At 37.2% G+C, this 24,522-nt stretch overlaps 2 protein-coding genes across 7 annotated transcripts; both read right to left on the bottom strand.

The window, feature by feature from the left end:
* Positions 1–1,298: 1,298 nt before the first annotated feature.
* On the bottom strand, positions 1,299–6,111 carry LOC131369601 (uncharacterized). Of its 4 annotated transcripts, none has more exons than XM_058416484.1 (7): positions 5,777–6,111; positions 4,164–4,297; positions 3,928–4,068; positions 3,309–3,333; positions 3,113–3,172; positions 2,153–2,234; positions 1,299–1,774 (listed from the first exon to the last, which is right to left on the bottom strand). In XM_058416484.1, exons 1-7 carry the CDS (start codon positions 6,042–6,044, stop codon positions 1,726–1,728), a joined length of 759 nt encoding a protein of 252 aa, XP_058272467.1. In that variant the 5' UTR covers positions 6,045–6,111; the 3' UTR covers positions 1,299–1,725. The 4 variants fall into 4 exon arrangements, with proteins under 4 accessions (XP_058272467.1, XP_058272507.1, XP_058272651.1 ...); XM_058416524.1 differs by having other exon boundaries at positions 5,969–6,097; XM_058416668.1 differs by having other exon boundaries at positions 4,164–4,286; positions 6,009–6,059.
* Positions 6,112–11,401: 5,290 nt separating this feature from the next.
* LOC131361061 (interleukin-6 receptor subunit alpha-like) lies at positions 11,402–19,848 on the bottom strand. 3 transcript variants are annotated; one of them, XM_058401905.1, is made up of 10 exons: positions 19,423–19,848; positions 18,066–18,722; positions 17,836–17,959; positions 14,715–14,887; positions 14,446–14,600; positions 14,132–14,279; positions 13,306–13,343; positions 12,737–12,788; positions 12,261–12,369; positions 11,402–11,962 (listed from the first exon to the last, which is right to left on the bottom strand). In XM_058401905.1, the coding sequence occupies exons 1-10, from the start codon at positions 19,580–19,582 to the stop codon at positions 11,788–11,790; spliced, it is 1,791 nt and encodes a 596-aa protein (XP_058257888.1). In that variant the 5' UTR covers positions 19,583–19,848; the 3' UTR covers positions 11,402–11,787. The 3 variants fall into 3 exon arrangements, with proteins under 3 accessions (XP_058257888.1, XP_058257897.1, XP_058257906.1); XM_058401914.1 differs by having other exon boundaries at positions 19,495–19,847; XM_058401923.1 differs by having other exon boundaries at positions 19,691–19,843.
* Positions 19,849–24,522: the final 4,674 nt, after the last annotated feature.

Below are 24,522 nucleotides of genomic sequence, written 5' to 3'. Positions count from 1 at the left end.
GCATCACAAAACACAATCTTTTTATTCTTTTTCTTAATCTGTTCATAATATTCAAACCATGCTCTCTTAGAAGGTCACTCCTATTTTCTTTTCTTTTCTTTTTTTTTTGAGATATCAGGTTCTGTTTGGACACCATTATTTATGACTTTTAATTTTTCCGAATACCATTATAATCAGACTTCTGAGGTCAGTCATAAAGAATAATAATAGGCTTATTTTTATCAGTGGGACTTTGGTTTTATCAACCAGTTCATTTCTACCTCCGAGGCCAGCATGGGTACGCCTCAGGGCCACTGCTCTGTCTTAGATTGCAAACAATGCTTTCTTTCACTTCTACACCTGCTGTAGTGTTAACTGCAGTTTCCTCCCAATTATCCCTAACTCTATATCTCCTGCCACCCTTGGCTTCCTATGACGCGCTGCACTTCTGCTTAGGACCTTGGGCACAGCTCCAACCGTGGCCATACCAAGATTGGAACTCCGTCCAAGTCCTATCTACTGTCAAAAAAGTCTGCCAGATGGACGTTACTCCCACTGTTACTGATTCTACCCAGGCCGTACAATCTCGCACCCAAACCTCGCACTTTATACTGTCGACAAAATTCTATACACACTGAACTGTTTACAAACACTTGTTCAAACATTACATGTTTCAGCATACATGCACAAACTATTTCAATCACACACTGTTTTGCACTTTACACCTTACAGTCTTATTGCACTACTCATACTGCTGCTATTGTACATATTGTACATGCTGTTTTTCTATCTAACTTTTTTGAAGTTTACATTTATCTTCATGTTTATCTTCATGTTTACATCTATCTTCAGCTTATGTGCACCTTGAATATATTTGTATATTTAATAGAATTCACTGTTTACACTTACTCAGATATATATCCATTCAGAAGTTCAATTTATTTTTCACTGGTTTATTTATATCTATTTATTATAAGTATACTGCTGGTACCGTCAAACATCTGTTCTTTGTTGCACTAACTGTAAGTACAATGTTAATACTGACGAGAGAAGAGAAACGGTATTTCGATTCCTCTGTATGTCTGCACATATGGTGGTACTGACAGTAAAGAAACCTTGAACCTTGAAGATTGCATTCAAATACACTCTAAAAACACTCTAAAAGAACTAGATAAAACAGTAATAAACTTCCTGCCTACAGTTGTGGTTCAACACATATATAAGAAGTGACTGTGGGACTCAAGTGACTAAAAAATGCTCGAAATTAAAAGCATTAGTCATTTAAATGCACAGAAAGGACTCACAAAATACCTACACAATGCAAAAGTTTATGTTTTATTCATTTCTGGTCACATTTTTTTTCTTGAACACTTTTTTAAAAAAAACATTTAGTAGTTTTGAACAGAACTGAGGTTAATAGATTTAAGCAAATATTGATCTGATATGTGTTTATAGCATTTTAATTTAGTGAATGTTTTCATCCAGAACATGACAAACTGGTAGTGTTTTTGAACAATGCACAAGGGTTACATATCTCAATATTGCTCATGGAATTGTCTGTTATGTGCTTGTATAAGCACTTTGTGCCAATTGTGCTAATTAACTCCAGGGTAAAGGCACAGCTGATGTCCAGTGTGAACAACTTGTTAATGCTGATGTTAATGGGGCCTTGATCTTGATGTCAGGAATCCCACTTGTGAGTTGCTGAGATTCAGGCTCCCTCCCCTCATTGAGACTTTAAAGGATCTACCTGAGAGATAGGACTCCATTCACCACAGAGCTGTACCAGTGATTCCTAGACCAGAGAGAGTTAACAGCAGAATGTGAATGTGTCAAAGGCAGCAGAGTGGTCAAGTAAAATGAGTACAGATTATCTCAAGATTGATCTTGTTACACCAACAATTGTCAAGTCCTTCCATTTTCAACAGCAGTATCAGTTTTTAATTGCTTTACTTTTTGTTTCCCAACAGATCTAGGCTTAAAAATGTATGTGCCTGACTGTTAGACTGATTTTCCTATTTATTTTTTTCTTTACAACCCTAGCTAAGTCTAATTAATGCTCTTTTATGCACTATATTAATTATTCTATACTCTCGTATCCTATTATTAAGCAATGCAGATTCCAAACATGTTTAAACCGTCAATCATTTATTCACAAGATTTGCTAACTTACTGCTCCTTAGCCTTTTCCTTGCAATTCCATATTAGCACAGCAAACACAGGGATGCACAGCAGGAGCCACAGCAGATGCAGCACTAAAAAAAAGAAAATGATTATAAGTGCCCAGTTAATATGCTCTTCAGATAACTTAAGTTACATGCAAGGTCTAAAAAGAATCTTCCTTTAAAATCTGCTGTACCAGTGTGACAGTAATGTTGTATTTGCTGCAAATACTTTTGTCAAGTCACATCAATATTCACCCCTTCTATCCACCAGGGACAGTGTTTAACACCTAGATAAACCCCTGCTACAAGATAATGAGTGAGACTGAGAAGATGTCCCAAGATGACAGCCAAATTCACAGAATTAATTAATGTCCATGAGGATGAAACACTCCCCATGGTAATGACAGGCCATGGTGATATTCTCACCTATTAGGCCAGTACTGACTTAGACGGGAAAATCCCAGGCACCATGCCAGATAATGATTGATGAGCAAATAGCTGCAAGCAGTTGAAATACTTTCAGAGATTGCAACATTTTCTGAAGATGGTGAGACATTTTGTGAAATTGTCATCAGAATCCAATGGCAAGGTGAAGTCACTGGCCATTTGCCACTAATTTTTGACCTTGCAGTGTCTCACTATTACTCCTTGTTAGGATTCATTCAGCAGAGGCTGCATAAATATACAGCTGAGCATCATGGGCCATAGTGTGTGGCTCTAATCAGTGAAAGAGTTCACCCACACACTTGAAGTGTTTCTTGGTTTTATACTTTGAGTGAGTAGTGCAAAGTATTTATAGCAAACACTACACCACTGTCACTTTTTGTGAGTTTATTACATATTTGTTCCCCTTCATTCATTCATTCATTCATTCATTCATTCATTCATTCATTCATTCATTCATTCATTAATAAAGTCTATTTGACATTAACTAAAACAATTAAGACCCATGTAAAGGAACCACTTACATTTTCCATTGTATGAGCCTTCCTCCACATCCTTACCCACAGGTTTTGGACTTTCAACAGCTAGAAAAAAAAACGGCATATGCAACCACATAAATATACCATTTATGTTTACACTGTATGTATATTAAATTTGGATCATTTTAATAAGCTGTGCAGATCAGACTGTCTCCAGATTCATTACTAACAAAACACTTACCTTCGTAGGAAACCACCAAATTGTTCTGAAAAAGGAGCACATCAGTGTAGTTAATAGGCTTACTGAACAGCTAGTGTCTTAATGGTGAATTATATTAGAGTTACTCCATTTATTCAAGTTAACCTCACTTTTACTGTTTTTGGCCAATACAGATCATCTGTCTCGAAGATATCCAGTTCAATGCAAAAGGCACCCTTGGTCAATTGACCCTTGGTCAATTTTGCTTATTTTGTTTGTTTAACTCCAAATATTTGTAATGCTTTGAAATTTGTTAGTCCTGATGAACATATTTGATTTTTAAGCCCATCAGAAGTAACTTTATTAACATTTGCTACAAAAAACACTTTACTTTTTTGCAGGCATGGTGTAGTACAATTTACTTCCTTAAGATGTTTTGATTCTGTTGGCAAATTTCCCTCAGCTACAAGTGCCTTAGCACAAGATGACTAGTATGATGGACTATCTACTCTATACAGGAGTCATCAGGTTATATTTCCATGCTTAGAGACCAATCTCCCAGATTGCTGTTGTTCAGTCCTCAATTCTGAACTGATTCAGGTTTTTCCTGACTGTACAATGCCAGATCATGTACAATTTCTAAAAAAAAAAAAAAGCTTACTTTTCCTGAGCAGGGACAGTCCATTTTCCAGTATGCTCCGTCCAAACAGGTGTGTGTGGTCACGTTCCAAGGGGTTACCTTTACTATAAGCTCTGATAAATTGCCACAGGTCTCTTTTGAGTCAACCAGAAAGGTGTTGTTCTACAAGACACCATGTTACAGGTTACATGTTTAGAGAAACACATCAGTTAAAACAAACAAAAACAAAAACACAGCATGCTGTAAGAAAGGCTCACCTTAGTGTACCAGCCATGCTCACATTCCTCCAGGCATTTAGGTGGTAAACTCTCAGGAACACTTAACCTGAATCCACTGACTGTACTGATGTTCTCACAGGTATAGGAGATGTTCTCACTGGTCTGAGAGCAGCCTGAAACAAATGATTGAAATGTAGTGCGTGTTAGGATCATCAATGGTGTAAGTTTGGTTTGAGAAGTGGGGGGGGGGGTTACACAAAATGGGGGAAAATATTTTTTATTTGAATCCAATTTCTTGCATTTACATACATTTAGGGACTGTGGTGATACAGAATCCAAGAAATAATTAAGTTGATTATAATGATAAATTCTGCCAAAAAGAACATTAGGCTACTAAACTATGCATATAAAAAAGATGTCTTACTTTCTTGTTATTGTTTAATAAGGGCCGCTCACCAAGACTTGAGAGAATCATTTTATAATGTCAGAAATGTTCACCATTAATGTTTTGTGTGTGAATCAAGTTTAAATAATGTAAGACTCAATTTCCTCTGTTAAACAAACTTTTATTTTAAACTAAGCGCTGTACCTGAAAATGTAAAATGAATCACTTGTTGAACAGGACGTCTGTCAGAGACACATCCACCAAACCACAGGGGTTTAGAATAGAAAAAGCTAAAATCTTTTATCAGCTGTATGTGTTGAATCACTGTTTTGTAACGTCAATTGCAGATAGACAGCAGCAATATTAATATGTAATTATATGAAAATGTTGATCATTACTTTAATAATTGGCTTTCATGAATAAACTCCAACTCTTAGTTAATGAATAAATTTAAATATTTATTCCTGGTGGTAATTTTCTGGGCAGCATACATAACTAAAGTAGATCATTTTTATGCCTCCAACACTGTATTATAGCAGGGTAGGAATAATGATCTGTAATCGTTACTTTTGTAACCCAAAATGATGGAAAATTGATAACACAATAGATACACTACTTATTTGGCACACAAGATGCAAGATTGTCACACGAAAAACAAACAAAAAAAATTAACTTCGAGATAAAGAACATTTTTCATTGTCCTCCATCTATCCATTCAATCCCATCCCTCCATGTATCCTATCCACCTTACCTGTCCTCCGAGTTATGATCATATTGAGTCTAACATTAACATCAACAGGTGTAGACAGAAAATATGATTATCCTGACCTGAGCTAATTTACTGAATCAACCAACTCACATCTCCTTTCTTTCTTTTCATCCATGTTGACATTAAAGTCATCTATTGCTGCTTCTGCTGTTTCTTCGCTGACTGTGGTGCAACCGCTTTACCTGTTCATTACACCTTTCAGTCAGCTATTTTTAGTGTGCACGTGACGTTCCTGGACGCTTACGCGCGCATCTCAGTGCCCTGCTCAGACCTGCGCCTCCGTGGGGATGACAGCGTGCGGTGAAAAAATCGCAAACGGGATTTCGAAACGCACATTGTCCCCCATGTCCCCAGTGGAAACATTAAAAAAACAAAACTCAGGTGGAATAGGAAGTTCGTCATTCATTAATTTTCAGCGGCCGCTTTAAACGGATTAGGAAGCATTGTACATAATCAGAACAAGTTCACAATTCTCTTACAATCTGACATTTTACTCACATTTCGAAGGCAGGTCAGCCGCGCAGATCAACGCCAATACAAAAAGACAAGACAAGAAAAACACAATCTCCATGATTTTAAGCGCAAGACTGTACGCTATCGTATCCATAGTATCGATACCAGCCTGCCGAGATCGATACTTTAGTTTAAAATTCTCTAAAGCACGTTGTTCCTGTTCATCAAAAAGCTTACATGTTTCTGAATAAGTTGCTCCGTTTATATCTCGACTTACACACGAAGACCGCGGTGAAGCTTGATATTCAGACATTAGACAGAGATTCGGAAGCGGAAGTTTAGGGACCGTCGACAAATTTCTGTACGACTGAAAAAAAAATAACTATTCCTTCAATAGCTTCTAGGTCATGTGACCCTGTGACCCAAAACTAGTACTAAAATAATCTATTTGGACACCTCCGCAAGGTACACCTCTTTGTATCCCAAAAAATCTCTTCTTTTGTTTTTATTTTAATTTTAATTAAAAAAAAACACTCTTTCTTCAATAGCTTCTAGGTCATGTGACCCTATGACCCAAAACTAGTACCAAAATAATCTATTTGGACACCTCCACAAGGTACACCTCTTTGCATCCCAAAAAATCTCTTCTTTTATTTTTCTTTTAATTTTTATTTAAAAAAACCCCTACTATTTCTTTAATAGCTTCTAGGTCATGTGACCCTGTGACCCAAAACTAGTACCAAAATAATCTACTTGGACACCTCCGCAAGGTACACCTCTTCTTATCCCAAAAAATCTCTTCTTTTATTTTAATTTTAATTTTTAAAAAAACACTCTTTCTTCAATAGCTTCTAGGTCATGTGACCCTGTGACCCCAAAGTAGTACCAAAATAATCTAATTGGACACCTCCACAAGGTACACCTCTTTGCATCCCAAAAATCTCTTCTTTTATTTTTATTTAAATTTTTTATTAAAAAAACTACTATTTCTTCAATAGCTTCTAGGTCATGTGACCCTATGACCCAAAACTAGTACTAAAATAATCTATTTGGATGCATTCACTGGGTACACCTCTTTTGATCCCAAAAAATCTCTTCTTTTATTTTTATTTTTATTCTAAAAAAAACACTCTTTCTTCAATAGCTTCTAGGTCATGTGACCCTGTGACCCCAAACTAGTACCAAAATAATCTAATTGGATGCCCCACAAGATACACCTCTTTGTATCCCAAAAAATCTCTTCTTTTATTTTAATTTTAATTTTTATGTTTGTTGCAGAGCTCTGCTGTGAATCGCTGTTAAAATGAAATGAAACGGAGCTTCGTGTGTCCCTGATCTTCTTGACATCCAGCAGCGATGCATGGCTATTGTAACTTTCTTTCACCACAGCACAACAGCAGCAGAGAGGCTCATAGAAGCAACTGAAGTCTCCAGAACACAAACTGATACAATCAGTTGAAACAAGGTGGAACTCTGTGTTCTATATGTTTGAGAGACTATTTGAGCAGAGGGAAGCTGTTACTACAGTCCTCTGTGTTCTTGGAAAGTGCTTAAGTGAGGAAGACTGGTCAATGATCAGTCTGTCCATTGATGCTCTGGGACCATTTGAAGAAGTAACAAGAGAGACATCAACTGTAAACCATGTTTCAGTTTCAAAAGTGATTCCCCTGGTGTCACTACTTCTGAGATCAACGGCATCTAATCAGCTGAGCTGTCAGCACAATGCCAACGTCGTTTCAGAGGTCTTGAAACCTTTCATGGTCTTGCTGTCAGTACCTACCTGGACATAAGATTTAAAAACCATGGGTTCCGGGACATGGCAAATGTTGAACTTTTGAAAGGGCGACTCATCACTGAAATTCAGTCAATGAACCAGGACAAAGGATGATGGTGAGTTTGCTGTTAATCAACATCAGTTATTATAAACAATATCCAACTTGTTCAGAAGTTTTTTTTAATTGTTTAATTTCGATTATTTTTTTAACGTCATTTAAAGTTTGAATATTAAAAGTGTTTAAAGATCATATATACGATATTATAGTCATTTATCTGTTTTATTATTATTATTATTATTATTATTATTATTATTATTATTATTATTATTATTATTATAGTCATTGGTGAGTTGTTTTTTTTTCTTTCTTCATTTTCTTTATTATTTTTTGGTTAGTTGTTGCTTTACTGTCCGCTAGATGGCAAACAAAGACCACGAATGCGTGTATCCAGCAAAGAAAAACACTGTAGAGTGAAGATCTATCTGTATCTATCTATCTATCTATCTATCTATCTATCTATCTATCTATCTATCTATCTATCTATCTATCTATCTATCTATCTATATAAGTATCTATCTATCTATCTATCTATCTATCTATCTATCTATCTATCTATCTATCTATCTATCTATCTATCTATCTATCTATCTATCTATATAAGTATCTATCTATCTATCTATCTATCTATCTATCTATCTATCTATCTATCTATCTATCTATCTATCTATCTATCTATCTAGAGATTCTGCCAGCTCCAGTTGTGTTTCGCTTCATGAAGATTTCAGACCTTCAGTGAGAAGAGCCCAACCCTGCAGGTATCCTGAGGCACCCAGAGATGGACCAGCTCCAGCTTGATTCTGCTTCATGAAGATTTCGGACATTCAAAGAGAAGATGCCGACCCCATGTGTACTTTGAGGACAACCTCCTAATCAATACACAAAATAACATTCTACATATGTTGTATCTCCATCAGCATCTGAAGGCTTTGGCATGGAGGAGTTGGTGTTGAAGCTCAGATGTTGAGCTAATTTATGAGCTGCTCAGGAGCTCCTGGTTACACAACTCCAACTGACTGTATATGACTGTAGAAGGACATTTATAATCACACTCTTTATAATAATTTATAATGACACTCTCTGGTGTTTATAATAATTTATAATGACACTCTTCAATGTTTATAATAATTTATAATCACACTCTCTGGTGTTTATAATAATTTATAATCACACTCTCTGGTGTTTATAATAATTTATAATCACACTATCTGGTGTTTATATTAATTTATAATGACAGATAATCTATCTATCTATCTATCTATCTATCTATCTATCTATCTATCTATCTATCTATCTATCTATCTATCTATCTATCTATCTATGATTTCTAGACAATTACTGTTTGTTACACCTGTTCACTTATCATTTATAGTACGTCACTATAGTACGTACGTCACTAGTATACAACATCCTTAAAATCTGTTTGTTTCCAGTTTTGGTTTAACATTCAGAATACTAGTCTTTGTTCTCTTTGCTCATTTATCAAGTTTCCAAACTGTTTTCAAAGCTAATAATGAATTTTAAACAACACAAGTATTGTTATAATAAAACAGTGAAATTGATGATAAATTGACATTGTGAAATTGTTGATAAATTGACTGATAAATCATAAATTCAGAAAATTGTGAGCAATTAAAAAATCCTTAAATTCACATTTCATTTAATCTTTCAGCAGATGTTTTTATCTAAAGCGTCTTGCAAATGTGCAAGTACAAGCAAAAGCTGCAACATTTCATGCAGCGGACAATATAAGTAGCGCTATTATTTAAGATTTTTAATTGAGTTCAAGAGGAGACAAGGGAACAAAAGTGTAGAAGTGTAAATACTGGTAAGTGTAGATTTGATTTTATTTTTTGTAGATAGTAACAGGTTTGTACCTGAGCCCTGAAATTCATATGGGCAGCTACATGGAGCCATTGGAGGGAGACGAAGAGGAGGGAGATGAAGAGGAGTGTGACAAGGGTTTTTTTTTGGACTGGATGAGAACAAGGCATTCTGCTGATCTATGAGTCCCCCAATTTGTTTCCGTCTTTAAAAAGGGTAAATGGTTTTAAGAGTGGTATGGTGGTCCAGTGGGTAGTGTTGTGTAGTGTTGTTTCCCAACAGCTCCAGGGTCTTTGGTTTGATCCTGTGCTCAGGCTACTATCTGTCCATGTGCATTTTCTCTGGGTTCTCTTCAGTTTCCTGTCACCTCCTACCATAAAAAACATGCTAGTATGTGGACAGGATAAGATAAATGTGTGAGTGTCTATAGACATGTTTGGTGCTCTTGTATATCTTCAAGTGTGTATTCCTGCCCCACACACAGTTTTTCTAGGATCGCTCCAACTACATTTACCTTTATTGGCTTAAGCTGTTGGCCAAATCAATTGAGGGAAGATCAGTTACCTACCGTCTGATCGTGTAAATATCTTCAGTGCATAATTATTTTTTGTTTACTGTGCTGTATATGAAAATAATATCTCTAGTTTTTGCATACCATATGTGTCTGTCTATGTACACTATATTGCCAAAGGTTTTGGGACACCCCTCCAAATAATTGAATTCAGGTGTTGTTTTTCAGGTGTTGAGCTTGGCCCCTTAGTTCCAGTGAAAGGAACTCCTAATGCTTCAGCATACCAAGACATTTTGGACAATTTCATGCTCCCAATTTTGTGGAACAGTTTGGGGATGACCCCTTCCTGTTCCAACATGACTGTACACCAGTGCACAAAGCAAGGTCCATAAAGACATGGATGAGTGAGTTTGGTGTGGAGGAACTTGACTGGTCAGTCCTGACCTCAACCCAACCTTTGGGATAAATTCGAATGGAGATTGCGAACCAGGTTAAAACTGGAATGTCATCACCAAACTGTTCTCACAAAGTTGGGAGCATGTAATGTGGTATATTGTATCAAAATGTAGTATAGTGTGTCAGAACAGGGAATATATTGTACATAATTTTAATTTCTGGACTTCTGTTGTTTCAATTCCCCTTAAGTCCCTGCAAAAATGATGCAAAGCACATTAAAGTATATTGCAGCATTTTTATTAATTCCTGTATTGTACACTCAGTACATCCTATACAGTAAAGAGGTACCATGTTCCTGTTTTGTAATGGAATGTTGGCTTATGTATTTAAGAAAAAAATAACAACAACAAAATGAAAAATCTGATATGATGAAGATTTGAAAAATGATAAAGGCTTTATTGTTGAAAGAGAAGCTTTGCTAGTGTTCTGGTGGACTTTTATTAACTGCTGTGCTGAGCTGCATGATGGCAAAAGGAACTGTGTGAATAGCTTGGAAAATGTGAATACAATTTTGATAAAAAGGTGTGTACAGTTATTATAAATAAAAAGAACAACAAGAAGATATTTCTTTAATCTAAGACAGTTACCAAAACAGCATTAGCAAAAACAGCAGTTTTGCAGCATATGTAAGATTTTGAGAAAAATGCTCTGTTTTAGAGGCAGCAGCGTTTCACAAAGTGGATGAAGTTTAGCTTAATGCCACTGATTCACATTTTGAGGTTATATTTTGCAAAGTTGTTTTTTTTTTTATCTTAATTTAAACAAAAGCTCTAATACCATCCAAAGCTTTAAATTGTTTACAATGGGCAGATGAAGGCTGAAAATATAGTCATATCACAATATATATATATATATATATATATATATATATATATATATATATATATATATATATATATATATATATATATATATATATATATATATATACAGTCATTTACTGCTATGTTAGTAACAAGAATAAAGCACCTCATAAAAATAAAACGAAAAAAATCAACAACACAGAGAGAGGGAGAGATGGAAAGTAAGTGTGTGTGTGTATGTATGTGTGTGTGTGTGTGTGTGTGTGTGTGTTTGTGTGTGTGTGTGTGTGTGTGTGTAATGTTTCTATATCTTTGTAGGGACCAAATGTTCCCACAGTTATAGCAATATATGACTGTTTTGACCTCGTGGCTGATCCTTGCCTGATAATTAAAATAAATAAATAAAAACTAAAACTAAAACTTCCTTTTGGTTACTGAGATTATAACCTGAGAATAAGATTAAGGTAAAAAAATAGGGTTTGGTTTAGGTGTAAGTGCTTGCTGCATTAATGATTATATCGATAGAAGGTTAGTAAGACACAAAAGTTTAAGACAAATGTGTGTGTGTGTGTGTGTGTGTGTGTGTGCTTTCACAGAATACTGGCCTTGGCAATGTAACAGCTTGTTTGCTCAAGACCTAGCTAGTCCATAGGGAGAGAAAAAGTAGTCCACATTGTGCAAATGGATGCCTCCCTCTTCCTTTTCCTGATAGCTGCATTTCAGAGTTTTCAGGGGCTGCTGAAGGAGAGGAAAAGGAGATGATACACTCCCCTGGCTCTTTTTAGTCAGGAATGGCATTCTCCATCTGAGAGAAAAAGGCAGATAGAAATACAGGAGTAAAACAACGGATCCTTAACCAGGTCACTGCAAACCATTTCACATTTTATAATATATTGTAATACTTTAGATGACTATGCTCTGTCTTCACTGTTGTGTATAAAATGTGCTATTTAAATAAGGTATATTAGGAATGCTAATATAGATTTGATGTCCTGGACTCATCAAGAAAGACATTTAGGGGGCCTACAAATGTTCAGCTCTATCAGTGGCCTGTGATCCGATGTGAAAGAAGCAGAAACTGAACTAAGAATGGCCAGACATACCTGAGAGTGTAGACAGCGACAATAATGATGGTGATAAGGAGAGAGAATCCCATCACCCACAGCACATAGACCCACACTACACCATCACCGTCATCAGCAGGCCTAAAATCTACCACACCAGAGAGAGGGGGGGTTTAGGGGTGGATTTTGAGATGTCAAGAAAAATACAAGCCCATTACTGATGATGTCATCATTTCTTTTCCTGTTAATGCAGCACTTACTTTGAAAGCTGACAAAATAACACAATTAACTTAAAAATAGTCTTGGCATAAACCCATACTCCACATTAAGTTCCACAAATGAAAATAATACTTGTATTAAATCTACTAGTGCTTTTATGTTTTAAATTCAATGTTTTTCCTCCTGAAAATCAAATATCTAAGGAGAAAAGTTTTATCCTGGCCCATGTACAAATATGAACACATGTGCCTATGTACAAACACACAGAATATCTACCATCTCTGCCACATATTTACCTATGTCACCTTCTGTCCCCCCTGAACCGTCAGAAAATATGTGAACCGGCTCCTAAAACAGTGTGCAGAAAAGACACAAGTACAGATTTAAACATTAATGCATTCTCCCTTTTAAACAAACACTCTTTCACTTTAATGACTGATGAAGTGTGATCTGAGTCAATTTCAGTCAATTATACTGTATCTGTTATCTACCATGAGTGCAAACTAAGTACTTGCAACATTAATCATTAATCCCCACTCAGCACAATCCAGTGTGATGGACTGGAGTCCCAAGTAAGGTTAGGAGGCTGCACGAAAACTAAAGTAGTGCCAAAGTACATTCAAAGGGAATCAGCCTAATAAATTTGTTGCTTCTAACAATAAGAAGCCACACCTTCTTGACAGTGTTATCTAACTAGGGGTTTTGACCTCTTTTGTAAATCACGTGACCTCTTATGGGGAGGTTTTAAAACTGCTGTTGTAGGAGGAACTGATTTAATGCTTCATTTGTGTTTTGTTATTGCTAAAAGCTGTCTTCCTCCCTACTGTGTGTGTATGTTTGTGTGAGTATTTGGAGAGGTACTTACCACAGTATTGAAGTCAGGGGCAGCAGTGGTTTCAGGAGCTATAAAGACATCCATTTTTATTAGCATACTCTCACTGTGCATTTTATTAGGAACACCTGTTTATTTATGCAGTTATCAATCAGCCAATCATGTGGCAGTGGCACAATGCAAAAAATCATGCAGATACAAATCAAGAGCTTCAGTTAATGTTCACATTAAACATCAGAATAAAGAAAATGTGTGACTTTAACTGTGGCATGGACGTTGGTGCCAGAAAGGATGGTTTCACACACAATGGTCTTTTGTGCACAGTGAGTGTATGGAATAATTTTGGGTGACATTTGGCTTATCTCATCAGGAACTTCATCTAAAATGGACAGTGTGTGTCCAGTGTAGCCTCAGATTCCTGACATTGGCTGACAGGAATGGAAATGGGGGTGGTTTTCCTTTGCTCTGCTGTTGTTGCCCAAATTCCTAGGATTCAACATGTTGCATTTTGAGATGCTTTTCTCCTCACCCTGGTTGTAATGAGTGTTTATTTGAATCACCATAACCTTCCTGTCAGCTTAAACCAGTTTGGACATTTTCTGAGTTAAGAACCACAATTCCCTGCATATGTTTTTAATTTTTTACATCTTTATGTGTAATAAAGATAAATGAAATAAGAAAATGTGGGTGACACACAGCTTTATTTTGTACATAAATATTTATCTAGCTGAATAACTACTTTCCTATTCAAATTCTCAGTTTCAGTTTGGCATAAAAATTTGAGTGAGTTTTGCAGCTCTATGTCCAGATGTGCACTGGCTGAAAGCAATGAATGTGTGGGTGTGTGTACTCTAATTACCTGTCCATGTGCGTGCATGCACAGGTCTGGTCCAGTCACTCCACTGCCCATCATACTCGTCTTTAGCTCGAATCTGAATCTCGTAGTCACAGTCTGGCAGAGCATCCAAAATCAACCAGCATTTACTGTCTGTGTCCACCTTCTGATACTGCACACACACACACACACACACACATATACCAACACACACTTTCAGATTGCATTGTGAATATTACAACAATTTGTATTTGAAGATTCTCTGTTATAAAGAAACATACAAACTATCTTATAAACAAACACACAAACACATATGCCCACACACCCCTTTTTTCTACCTCATTGGCAAGTAGAGGACGATATCTCAGCTGGAAGTTAAGGGTGTAGTAAAACTCCCACATCCAGGTGGCAGGTAAAGACCAGGAGACATTCAAGATTTGAGGTTCACCCTTGACTGGCTTCACTTCAACTCCATCAGGAGGATCAGGCTTAACTGATACAGAGAGAGAGAGAGAGAGATGGACAGAGGTGTGTAGAAGTTAAACCAATACAGTAACATTATAAACTCATCTACCCTAGAAATATGACACACACACCCCACACTCACTGATGTCTTGAGAAATGTAGCTGTATAGAGAGCTGGTGGCATTGCCCGCTGTGTTGGTCACACACAGTTTAGCTGTATATACATTTCTGTCATCCTCACTACTGGGTAATACACACCAGCAGCAGGAGCATGCAGCAGAGTATGAACAATTCACACGGGAGATCTTCTCAAATCTAAAAAAAAAAAGAGAGAGAGAGAAGAGAATTAATCGTTGTAATTTGGCAAAAAGACAACAGCTTTTGTTGGGTGACTGTACATTTCCAACATAAGAAGTATGGTAATGATTAAATGATCCAGCATTGCAGTTTAATACTCCTATCTGAAATATATGGATGGCCAAAGATGGCACGATTGTTGTCAGTTCTGTGTGAGCTACAGTTTATTGAAAGACAGTGCCACATTACAGCTTGCTGGCAGAAATATCCAGGTTTTGACCCTGTTATTATGGTGACATTTACTGGAATCTGTATTACAGTAATGAAAGAACCAGAAGTAGTATCAGGCAATGATTAACAGCCATATATTTGATGGCAGGCCTAAAGTTCCCTGCCTGTACATATCTTTATTTTACACCTTAAAAATTTGTTTATGTGCATATGAACATGGAGTCCTGAAACATTCTCATCCTATAGAGAAATTATAAGCATGGAATATTACAGCATACCAGCACAGATAAATTTGCTGCACATTGATGCCAAGTACCTCTGTACAATATCAAAAGTAATACGAAAATTAAAAGAAAATGTTTTCCTAATATGCAAAGAGTATTTAAATACACACACTTTTTCATGTCCTCTGTGTTGCCATGTAAATATATTCATCTATGTCATTCCTTATTCACTAGATACTGTAACAGTCTAATAAAATAAAGTGTAACCCCCCAGCCTGTGAACCACCCATCCTCCTGCCAGAGGGAGCCCTCGCCTGATTTTTGACTCACTTCCTGTTTCATCCGTCACTTCCTGTGTATAGGACTTTTTAAGCTGCATTCAGTTTTTCTTCATACCAAGCCCTTGTATTTTTGCTCTGATTGCTTCCCTTCTTGTTTTGACCTTCTTTCTCCATTTCATGGTTTTCACATTTTGGTTTTGTGTTTTGTATAGTTGAATTTGTGCACAATCCAAAACACTCAGACAGCTGCTGGTGGGCCTACTTGAGCTTTTACCAATACCACAGCGGCCATGGTCTCACCTATCAGTGGACTTTCCTACTGAACTACCAAACTCCCAGGGCCACACGACCATCAATGTCATCAATGACTGATTTTCCAAGGCATGCAGACCGATTCCCCTCAAGCATCTCCAAACTGCAATGGAGATGGCGAAGACCCTCCATCATCAAGTCTTCAGGTTCTACGGCCTTTCAAAGGACACGGTCTCCGATCATGCCACTTAGTTCACATCTTGACTATGGAGACACCATGTCAAGTTATCACTCCCAGTTCAACGGCCAGGTGGAGAGACTTTATCAGGAGATCAGTTTGTATTTACAATCCTACTGCAGCTGTGACCAACACTGATGGAGCGAATTCCTGCCATGGTCAGAATATGCTCTCGTTGGTGCATTTCCCCATGGGTCTCACGCCCTTCAAATGTGTTTTAGGATACCAACTTCCTTTGTTTCCATGGTCAGGCAAGCTCTCAGACATCCCAGCATGATTGGATCAGGCAAAGCAGGAGCATGTGGGACGGTGTGCTGGTGCAATTCCAGAGAGCTGTACAACATCAACACAACCAGGCTAATCGACTGAGACGCTCCAACCTAGCCAAGTTGTTTGGCTGTCCACTAAGTATCTTCACCTATGGCTACCTAGTTACAAGCTCTGCCTGAGGTGCATTATCCCCTTTACGATTCTCTGTCAGTTCAGTTCAGTTCAGTTTGCTAGTACAAAATAGAAACTTCTTGAAGAAGAGAAATTGACCTATGTGTATCAGAAAGAACTTGAATATGTGTGAAGTCTAGCTTATATTTCTGCAGTAATGCATCTTTGCATTGCAAAACATGGGAGGTAAATGTGTCATGAGCTAACTACAGGTTTTGCATAATATTCTGTACTGTGCATTGAGTGAACACTGATTAGATGGTAGAGAAGTGTAATCCTACAGGATTATTTTCTCTTTCTTCTAATGGACTCTGAATAAAGACAGTGTAGATGGTGTGTAAAAAAGCATTGCTGTTCTGTGACTAAAAGTACTGCTGAATACAGTCGACTAAGAATTCAAATGATTTCCCCCTCCACCTCATAACCACCACCCTGCCCTTTTTATGCTTATTCTGTTCATTATTACTACAGTGAAAACCAGATCTTACATTGTTTCTGGGGGTTTTTTTGGGAGGGGGGGAATCCACAAATCCTCATGCTAGATATAAAAACACATTTGATTCTTAAATATTCATATTATTTATTACATCACATTATTACATTTATTACATTATCATTACATCAGACTCCACACCCTCATGATTCAAACTGCAGATGCTGGGACATATAAGACATATAACAAGGGCTTGCCTCATGTTGCAATACACAGCTGTCCTAATACATATAGGGGTTAAGAATATACTGCTTAGGAAACATCACTAGGTTTCAACTTTGAAAAAACAAATTAGTACTGTTATGTTTCACCTGTAGGAAGTATGAGGCTTAGATTTAACACACACTGTCATGTATTCACCTGTGTATACAACTCGTGTTAGTATTGCACATGTCCATATATAAACAGAATCCTAGAATGTGCACATACAAACTGATTTATTTTAGTGTTTCTATTATTTTTTTTATTTCTATGTATGTGTTGATTTTACACATGGGGTGAGATCCACTTCCCCAACAACCTCATGCATGGCCTTTTTATGCATGACCTTCTATTCATTAACAGTACAGTGGAATCCAAAACTTGTGTTGTTTCTGTTTTCTTCACTGTGTAATTCACAAAATTGTGAAGAGTGTGGTTTACGAGACTGTGCCTCCTAGAGGACACTCTGAAAACTTCACCCTGTTTGAGCGTCTGCACACATCATCCTGACTTGCTCACAGAGCTGCACTTACAGAGGTATAAATCATCCCTGACACCTGTAATCATCTACTTAGAATGACACTCTCTTTTTCACACACACTTACCCTTTCCTGTGGAGCAGGTAACACTGAGGCTGTGGGATGATGGGCTGTCTTGATATCCACTCACACTGGATTTGGCTGATGTGGGATTTCTTGTGGCATGACAAGGTTGGGCTCACAGGAGGGACTATGAAAGATATAAGCGTATTTGGGTAGTATGATACCAGAGGATTTATGCATTTGTCTTCAGTATATCAGTGTGTGTGTGTGTATATATAGATATGTCTCCTTACTGCCAACACTGATTTTAACCGATGAAACTAGTTTTCCTCTCCTATAGCAGCTGTAGTTCCCTGAGTCAGTCAACTGAAGAGCAGGAAGTCTCAAAACCCCGCCATGTTCCACACCGACTCGTACGAGCTGACCGTTCCTTGTCCATCGTGCCTGTCTCTTAATGGATCTGGTCACTCTCAATCCATCCACCTTCTCTTTGTAGTCTTCATCTTCTTCATATTCTGTGCTGGTGCTCCTCTCAGTGCGCAAACCCATTTCCATGGTTATACTAAAAGCCCCTCCTTCTTCTGTAACTCTGCCCACACTGTTGAATTTAGTGAACTGATTGACAGCAAGGGAAATTTGCCCATTTCCCACTTTCTCCTTTGCTGAACTCATCGCTGGGTTAGCACTGGTTACAGAGTCACTGACTTTAGTTTCAGTATTTATTTTGTACATTCCAGGTGTGGTAAAATTCACAGTTTCTGGATGGTGTTTTCCAAGAGCATCAGGATTCTCTCTGGGTCTCCAGTGGCTTGTTATATCTCCTCTTTTCTTGTGCCGCTCTTTAGGTTTTGTACCCATTACTAATAGCACTCTATCCACAGTGACATCACCCCTGCAGCCCAGGATGACCTCTGACCCCATATTTAAGGCCAGCACTCCAGGATGAGATTCTAAGGGAAGATAAATCTTTCACATTAGTCAAATTGTGATATAGCTATTTGTATTGTTAAAGAAAATGATCTTGCAATTAAGGTAACATTTATTTACATCACAGAACCATCACAGAATGATTATAGAATTATTATAGAATTATTATTATCTATAATTTCAGAGGCTTAGATTCAATTCACTTTGCTTGTTTTTTCACATTACTGTAGTTGTCTATGTATTGCTGCATGCATTCACGTATTCACTTTTATACTTATATATTATCACTTACATACTGTATCAACTACGCACAAACACAGTACTCTACAACTAAGGAGGGAAACCACAAAACCTAAAGAATCACAAAACCGATGAGTACATTCAAGAAAGGAAACAAAGTATTTATAAAAAAGGTTGGGGTGAGTGTGTGCCCTCTGGTGGTCTCTTGTGTGGTATAGTGGTCAATAGTAACAGTTACACGCAGTAAAGACAGATTAACATTCACTTTGTCGGAGTTGCAGACAATCTATATGAATTTTCCTGAAATATATTCAAAAGGTGAGCATTATATATATATATATATATATATATATATATATATATATATATATATATATATATACACATATATAATATATATATAATATTTATAAATTTAAAAGTATTACTTTAAATTTAATTTTCAAATTAATTGGAAAGTTAACATTTACTGTGACCACACACCTTGGACAAAACACTTGTTTATTCCATAACTGCAGAACAGCTGAATTGAAATGAAGGCTGTAGTTCCCTTACCTTTCCGAGGACATACAGGACTCTCCTGACCACACTGGACTTTGACCACACACAGCACGAGAAGAGTAAACGCAATGGGGACGCTCATGACTCAGTAGTTCACCAAAAAAGTGCATTTAATAAGAAGTTTCGTGAAGATCACCAACAGGAACAAGTCAAACATCATGCGAAACATAAAGGAAACATCAAATGTCACCTCATTTTATCCTGTTTGCTTTGGGTCCCAACTGCTAGGTATAAAATCCAGTTCAGTCTGTGTTACATTCAAGACAGTTCTTAAAAATAGCATTTGGTAGCTGGGCGGCTGTTTTCCCTGAAGTTCTTCCCCTCCTCTCTTTCTCTCTCTCTCTCTCTCTCTCTCTCTCTCTCTCTCAGTAGTGCTTGATAAATTGCATAACAACGAAGCGGGGTCACCCCTCTTAAGCACACAAATGAGACAAATAAGCTGTGCAGAGGCAGGAAACAGGATGGGAAAGTTGATGTGGCACTGAAATAAATAAACTACAAATACTTTACAGACCTATAAAATTCAGAGTTCACAGAATATGATATATAATGGAAAAGCTATTTCTAAGAATTAAGACAAGTTTTTTTTTTATAATATCCTTATATAACATGATTAATTAAAATAGTTAAAATCTGCATTTCACCTGGACCTTCTGCAGTTCTGATTTAAACTGACCTCATACCTCATACTGATCTCATCATTACATGTCTGTGTGAGATGCAAGATACAAAACACAGTCTAATCCTAAATAATATTCATATTCACACATATTTTCATTACATCAGACTCCACACCCTCATAAAGCATTATATTACTGATTCAAACTGCAGATGCTGGGTCACAACATAACACAAGGGCTTGCCTCTTGTTGCAGTTCACAGAGGTCCTATTACATAGGGGTTAAGAGTACACTGCTTAGAAAACATGTGTGAGATCCATTCAGTAAATTTGTTGAGCAAGAGTTTTATTCCATTTAAATTAATATCGTTTTATCATGAAGAACTGCAGAATTCACACAAACATAAAAAGTGCTTCACACATTTGGTCTTTTGTCTTTACTTGAGCTCTACTGGTTAGTAGGCTTAATCCATTCTATTATCCATAGAATCAAGACATCCTCCAGTGGGCCATGTATAAGTTCCTATGAATATGACAGTGTACACTGAACAGCCATAACATTATGAACACTGAGAGGTGACGTGAATAACACTGATTATCTCCTCATCATGGCACCTGTTAGTGGGTGGGATATATTAGGCAGCAAATGAACATTTTGTCCTCAAAGTTGATGTTAGAAGCAGGAAAAATGGACAAGTGTAAGGATTTGAGCGAGTTTGACAAGGGCCAAATTGTGATGGCTAGACGACTGGATCAGAGCATCTCCAAAACTGCAGCTCTTGTGAGGTGTTCCCGGTCTGCAGTGGTCAGTATCTATCAAAAGTGGTCCAAGGAAGGAACCATGGTGAACCGGCGACAGGGCCATGGGCGGCCAAGACTCATTGAATCATATGGGGATCAAAGGCTGGCCCGTGTGATCCAATCCAACAGACGAGCTACTGTTGCTCAAATTGTTGAAGAAGTTAATGCTGGTTCTGATAGAAAGGTGTCAGAATACACAGTGCATGATGGGTCAGGGCAGCAAAAGAGGGACAAACACAATATTATGCAGGTGGTCTTAATCTTATGCCTGGTTGGTGTATAATGCACACAGTGATAAATTACCACAGAGTAGACTACTTTATAATGTCACAGGTATCCTGTGTAACATATGGACCAACTTAGTCAACAACACGTATGTTAGCAAACCTGCATTACATGAAATGCCTGACTATTTTATTGGGAATACCCAAGTGCACCATGAAGATTAGTCAGTTAAAAAAACATCACACTTAAAGGTATGTAGCATTTCAACACATCTGGTTAGATGTGAATCAAACATCACACATTTCCCATTGATGTGCTTGTGAGAAAGCGTGTATGTGTAAAATGCTGAGTATTTATAAGAAACAACACAGATGTCTATAACCAGCATTTCAAAGAATTAAAAACCACTGGGTGTAAACGCCTAAAACATGTGACTACAGTATACGTTCCTTAACCCATATTCAGAACTCTAACAGTTTGAGTGCATCAGGTTCCTTGAAGTCTAACAATGTGTTTATTCAATATTTATGCATCCGATAATAATTACATATATAAAAATGTATAAGCTATTAAACCACAAAATCATACCATTTAAATGTTCTCTATCAACAATATCATTAATATCTAGAGCTAAAATATATATATATATATATATATACAGGATTTATAAAATCTTTCTATCATTCTTTCTATAACTGCTTTTTTCTAATCTTTTTGGAAGCACATACTTGTGTTTACGTGACCTGCTAGACTGTATTTTCTCTCCACTTGCACAATATTTGTCATGCTTAACTGGACACCACTAAGCATTTGTTTGTCCTGTGCACTCTGGACATGTTTCCAGGAGGCCAATCAGAGAGGAAGATGTGGAAAGGGGTGATTAGTCGGTGGCAGTTTTTGGTGAAAAGTACAGAATGAAAAAGTACTCAAAATGAAAGTATTTTTAAAGAGCAAACTATGTTCACAGTAGATCAAAATCATAGTAATCATAAATCCGTAAAAGACAATGAGGAATAAGTTAACATGAAATATGAAAAAAAAGAGGACTAAGAAGCTGGGATATTCTGCATTATATTATTGAGTGTTAAACATTTATGAATGCCTATATTATTCAGCAATCTTATGGAATACAATATATCAGCGTTTTTCATTGAATTGAATGCAAACTATACTCAGAGGTGCTGTGCTTCTCTAGGTGTCTGTTTGAGATTTAAGTACAATGTGTTTTAAACAGAAGATTAATGCTCTTTGGGTTTTTTTCCAAATGCAGATGAGATTACAGGCCATTTCCTCAGTCAGATGTACGATAAGTGAATCATTCAACTCTCACTCTCTCTACGTCTACAGCTCTCATTTGATCGATGATTTTTCCCTGTAGAATGCATTGAAGAACGCCTGCCGGCTCCATTGTGGCGTGCTCCTCTCCTCCACCAGCCAAATGGTGCTTCCTATAAAAGAGTACACAAGTAACTCTAATGAAAAGTTAAACACTGAATAAAAGGCAGAAATGCCCTGTAAGCAGATGCATCCTGTGATTTGCCTGTGATACTTTCATCTAAGTATCTCAGGGGAATTTTATGGTGGAATATTTCCCCTAATTACAGCATGTGTCTTTCAAATGCAGCTAAACATCTTTAACAGCTTCTCAAATCTTACAGTAGGTCATAAAGCCCTGGCTAACAAAAGGTGTTTATATTTTTATACAGTGCTTCAACTCTATGAGTTTGGCATTGGTTTAAAAACTGCATCAGGTTCACTAGGGAAGTGCTTAATGCTGATTGTATAAATACTTTCAAACAATAGAATTTTACTCTCACAGCAGCCAGAATTTATAAACACTCACTGAGCACTTTATTAGGAACATTATACTAACATTATACTATATTCCCTTCAGCTTCAGTTCTTCATGGATTGGAATCATTCCTTTGAGATACTGGTCTATGTTGATATGATTGTATCATGTAATTTCTGCAGATTTTTTCTTTCATGCTGTGAATCTCCCATTCTACCACATGCCAGAAGTGATCTCAGGGCTGATGACTGGAAAGGTCACTGATAAATATTTATGAAACCAGTAGGAGTAATGCTGTTCTGTGAGCGTATTATATGTACAGCACAATAAAAGTTATGCACTAAATTGATTAAACAAATCATACACAACGCTAGACATCTCAGACCTCAGCACTGTTAAGATTCAAGATTCAAGCTTTATTGTCATTTCAACCACATATAGCTGTCGCAGTACATAGTGAAATGAAACAACGTTTCTCCAGGACCTGGTGCTACATAAACATACAACATAAAGTAAAGTTCAAACACAAAAAAACAACAACACAGAGCTAGGACCGAAGTTATTCCAAGCCACATAAAGTGCAAAGTGTGCAGCTAGGTGCAAACAGAGCAACGACAAGACAGTGCAAAAAAAAGACAACACAAAAACACAGGACACTTAGCGCCGAAAAAAGAAAAAGAACATGTGCAATGAAATGTAAATGAAATGAAATAAAATGAGATGATGTGCAACTTTAAGACCTGACAACATGTATTGTGCAAAAATACAATAGCAGCGGTTGAGGTAGTGCAAAATAGAAATAAACATAAATATAAATATACTGTAGCAGCAGATGTAATAAACACAAGGGTTGAGGTAGTGCAATAAGTATTGAACAATATAAATTGTGTGTGTGTGTGTCCACACAGGTGAGAGTGTGTGTGTGTGTGTGTATGTGTGTGAGAGAGACAGAGAGTTTTGTACAGTTCAGTCCTGAGTGTGTGTGTGTGTGTGTGAGAGAGAGAGTTTGTACAGTTCAGTCCTGAGTGTGTGTGTGTGTGTGTGTGTGAGAGAGAGAGAGTTTGTACAGTTCAGTCCTGAGTGTGTGTGTGTGTGTGTGTGTGAGAGAGAGAGTTTGTACAGTTCAGTCCTGAGTGTGTGTGTGTGTGTGTGAGAGAGAGAGTTTGTACAGTTCAGTCCTGAGTGTGTGTGTGTGTGTGTGTGTGTGTGAGAGAGAGAGAGTTTGTACAGTTCAGTCCTGAGTGTGTGTGTGTGTGTGTGTGTGAGAGAGAGAGTTTGTACAGTTCAGTCCTGAGTGTGTGTGTGTGTGTGTGAGAGAGAGAGTTTGTACAGTTCAGTCCTGAGTGTGTGTGTGTGTGTGTGTGTGTGAGAGAGAGAGAGTTTGTACAGTTCAGTCCTGAGTGTGTGTGTGTGTGTGTGAGAGAGAGAGTTTGTACAGTTCAGTCCTGAGTGTGTGTGTGTGTGTGTGTGTGTGAGAGAGAGAGTTTGTACAGTTCAGTCCTGAGTGTGTGTGTGTGTGTGTGTGTGTGAGAGAGAGAGTTTGTACAGTTCAGTCCTGAGTGTGTGTGTGTGTGTGTGTGTGTGT

This window comes from Hemibagrus wyckioides, linkage group LG01, assembly GCF_019097595.1.
Source record: "Hemibagrus wyckioides isolate EC202008001 linkage group LG01, SWU_Hwy_1.0, whole genome shotgun sequence".
NCBI lineage: Eukaryota > Metazoa > Chordata > Actinopteri > Siluriformes > Bagridae > Hemibagrus > Hemibagrus wyckioides.
The sequence above is the reverse complement of the archived record's forward strand: the minus strand, read 5'-3'. Positions and strand labels throughout refer to the sequence as shown.